General features: G+C 50.6%; 1 protein-coding gene across 1 annotated transcript; it reads right to left on the bottom strand.

Moving 5' to 3' along the window:
* Nucleotides 1-550: 550 nt before the first annotated feature.
* Nucleotides 551-2196, bottom strand: LOC106819468 (glutamate receptor ionotropic, kainate 2-like; the record flags this gene model as incomplete). Its single annotated transcript, XM_014824095.1, has 2 exons — nucleotides 1819-2196; nucleotides 551-664 (listed from the first exon to the last, which is right to left on the bottom strand). Coding segments are annotated over exons 1-2 (492 nt in total), but the record flags the coding sequence as incomplete, so codon positions are not given.
* Nucleotides 2197-2603: the final 407 nt, after the last annotated feature.

The following is a 2603-nucleotide window of genomic DNA, read 5'->3' as shown; positions in this document are numbered from 1 at the left end:
ACACGTATATTTAACACGGTGTCCGTCCGTCCAGTTACAGACACCATATGCTGCACTCTTCATATGCTGCACTCTTCATATGCTGCACTCTTCCTATGCACACGTACGCTTGTCCTGTATATGTCAGGATACCGCCATCAGCTGTGACGGTGCTGCCACCTGTGGTTGAGTATCTACATAATACATTCATATACACTCACGTATTATTTAACACTGCACTGTTCACAGACACCCTCATATATACACTCATATATATATATATATATATATGATACACACACACTTGATACGTCACTGATACCGCCATGGGCCATGCTGCCACCTGGCGACCACGCACGGTGGCTCCCTCTCGCGTCCGTCGACTTCCCCCGTCAGTCCCCACCAGGGGGCGTTAGAGACACTCCCTGTGGTGAGCGTGCTGTACTGACGGAACGTGAACGGATCCGTGGGGGCGGTAGGGGATCTGCGCTAGAAGGAGGGCCGACGGAGGCAGTCCCCCTCCTCCCAGCCCTCCTCCTCCTCCTCCTCCCAACCCTCCTCCTCCATTCACATCGAGGAACTTCTCCACGCTGGGTCGCTTGCGTAGTGGCGGTCTCTTGTCTTGCGTGCGGCGACACTTGACGGCAAATTTCAATTGGTCGGCGAGTTCGATGCACAGAGGGCGCTGCAAGAGATTGAAGTTCACTTGTTATTATTCTTGACGGCGAATTCAATTGGTCGGCCGAGTTTCGATGCACAGAGGGCGCTGCAATAGATTGAAGTTCACTTGTTATTATGCTGAGCGTTGGCAGTATATAGGGAGGATGTTCTCTATACCATATATATTTAGTTATATGAGTTTATATATATAATATATATATATATAATATTACATGTGCTTTAGTGAGACAAGTAGACAACAAGTAAGTAATGAAGACAAACATCTAGATGAATGATATAATTAACGATTTAAAAAGATCGACCGAGTGGCGGATGAGTAAGGGAGAGAGCATGAGAAAGAGGCGGTGGAGAGGAGAGAGAGAGACGAGACGATACGAGAAGAGACGAGAGGATGATCGGAGATGAGAGTAAAAGAGACTGAGGACGAGAGTAGAGAAGAGGAGAGGGAGAGAGGAGACGATCGAGGAGAGAGAGCAGAGAGAGAGAGGAGAGTTAAAGACCAGGACCGACGGAGTCTGAGAGAGAGCAGCAGGGAGTAGAGATGAGAGAGAGATGGATGGCAAGTCCGCTTGTTTGAGAAGACGAGATGACGGACGAGGACGAGAAAAAGGGACGGAGAGAGAGAGAAGGAGTGAGAGACAGACGAGAGGACGCAGCGAGAGCGCAGGGACGAGAGCGACGGGGAGGAGAGTAGTAAAAGGAGAGAGAGAGTTGAGGGAGGAGAGATGAGGCGGCCGGAAGGATAGAGAGGGAGAGAGAGGAGGGAGAGAGAGAAGTCGGGGCGCAGCGAGGGAGAGCGGCGGGAGGAGAGGAGAGAGAGAGAGAAGAGGGGAAGAGGGTTAGATGCAGAGTAGAGAGAAAGTGAGAGACGAGAGAGAGAGACAGACAGAGACGAGAGTAAGAAAGAGCAGAGAGATGAGAGAAGAGAGACGAGGAGAGACGGACGGAGAGAGACGAGAGGAGACAGAGAGAGAGTAAGAAGACGAGAGAGGAGAGAGAGAGAGAGCCGAGGAGAGGAGAAGAGAAAGGAGGAGAGGGGAGATAGAGAGAGAGAGAGAGAGAGAGATAGAGAGAGATCTCACAAAACACAGCTACACATAAAAAGAGATCAAAGATCAAGATAAGAGAGAGAATAGAAAGCTTCCTTACACTAGATACCTGGTCGTTGTCCGCGAACTGTCTCGCCTTCCACACGAACTCGACCAAGCCAATGACAACAGCGAGCCCAAGTCCGCCAACCAGTAGCACAAACACGCCACCTAGCGTCGACAGATCCAACTCGTTAGCCTCTTGTTTGTTTTTCTCCTCGGCGCCGCTGCACGCGGCGGGCGCTTTCTGCTTCCACCAATGATCCTTGATCATGTGGAGCACCGAGTCTTCCTGTAGCCGCAAGATGGCGCTACTAACCAGGTCTCTGACGGGCGAGTCTGCGAAGACAAGTGAACGTGTACGGCGGGGTTTCGTATTGTTGTTGTTGTTGTTATTGGAAATTGTTGGAAATGGTTGTTTTGCATGGAAAATGGTGCGAATGGTCATTATTTCTCATAGAAATTGTTGAGAAAGGATTACTTTTCCTCATTGAATTTCGTGGAAATGGTGGTTTTTTATAGAAATTGTTGGAACTAGGCGTCCATCTGTGCGTGCGTGCGTGCGTGCGTGCATGCGCGTGCGTGTGCGTGCGTGCGTGCGTGCTCGTGAGTATACATCTATCTATAGCTAGCTTACCCTTGGGTGTTCCTATGTGCGTGCGTGCGTGCGTGCGTGCGTGTGTGTGTGCGTGCGTGCGTGTGTGTACATCTATCTATAGCTAGCTTACCCTTGGGTGTTCCTATGTGCGTGCGTGTGTGTGTGTGTGTGCGTGCGTGCGTGCGTGCGTGCGTGCGTGCGTGCGTGCGTGTACATCTATCTATAGCTAGCTTACCCTTGGGTGTTCCTATGTGCGT

Source organism: Priapulus caudatus, unplaced genomic scaffold (genome assembly GCF_000485595.1).
Source record: "Priapulus caudatus unplaced genomic scaffold, Priapulus_caudatus-5.0.1 Scaffold3497, whole genome shotgun sequence".
Classification (NCBI taxonomy): domain Eukaryota; kingdom Metazoa; phylum Priapulida; class Priapulimorpha; order Priapulimorphida; family Priapulidae; genus Priapulus; species Priapulus caudatus.
The sequence above is the reverse complement of the archived record's forward strand: the minus strand, read 5'-3'. Positions and strand labels throughout refer to the sequence as shown.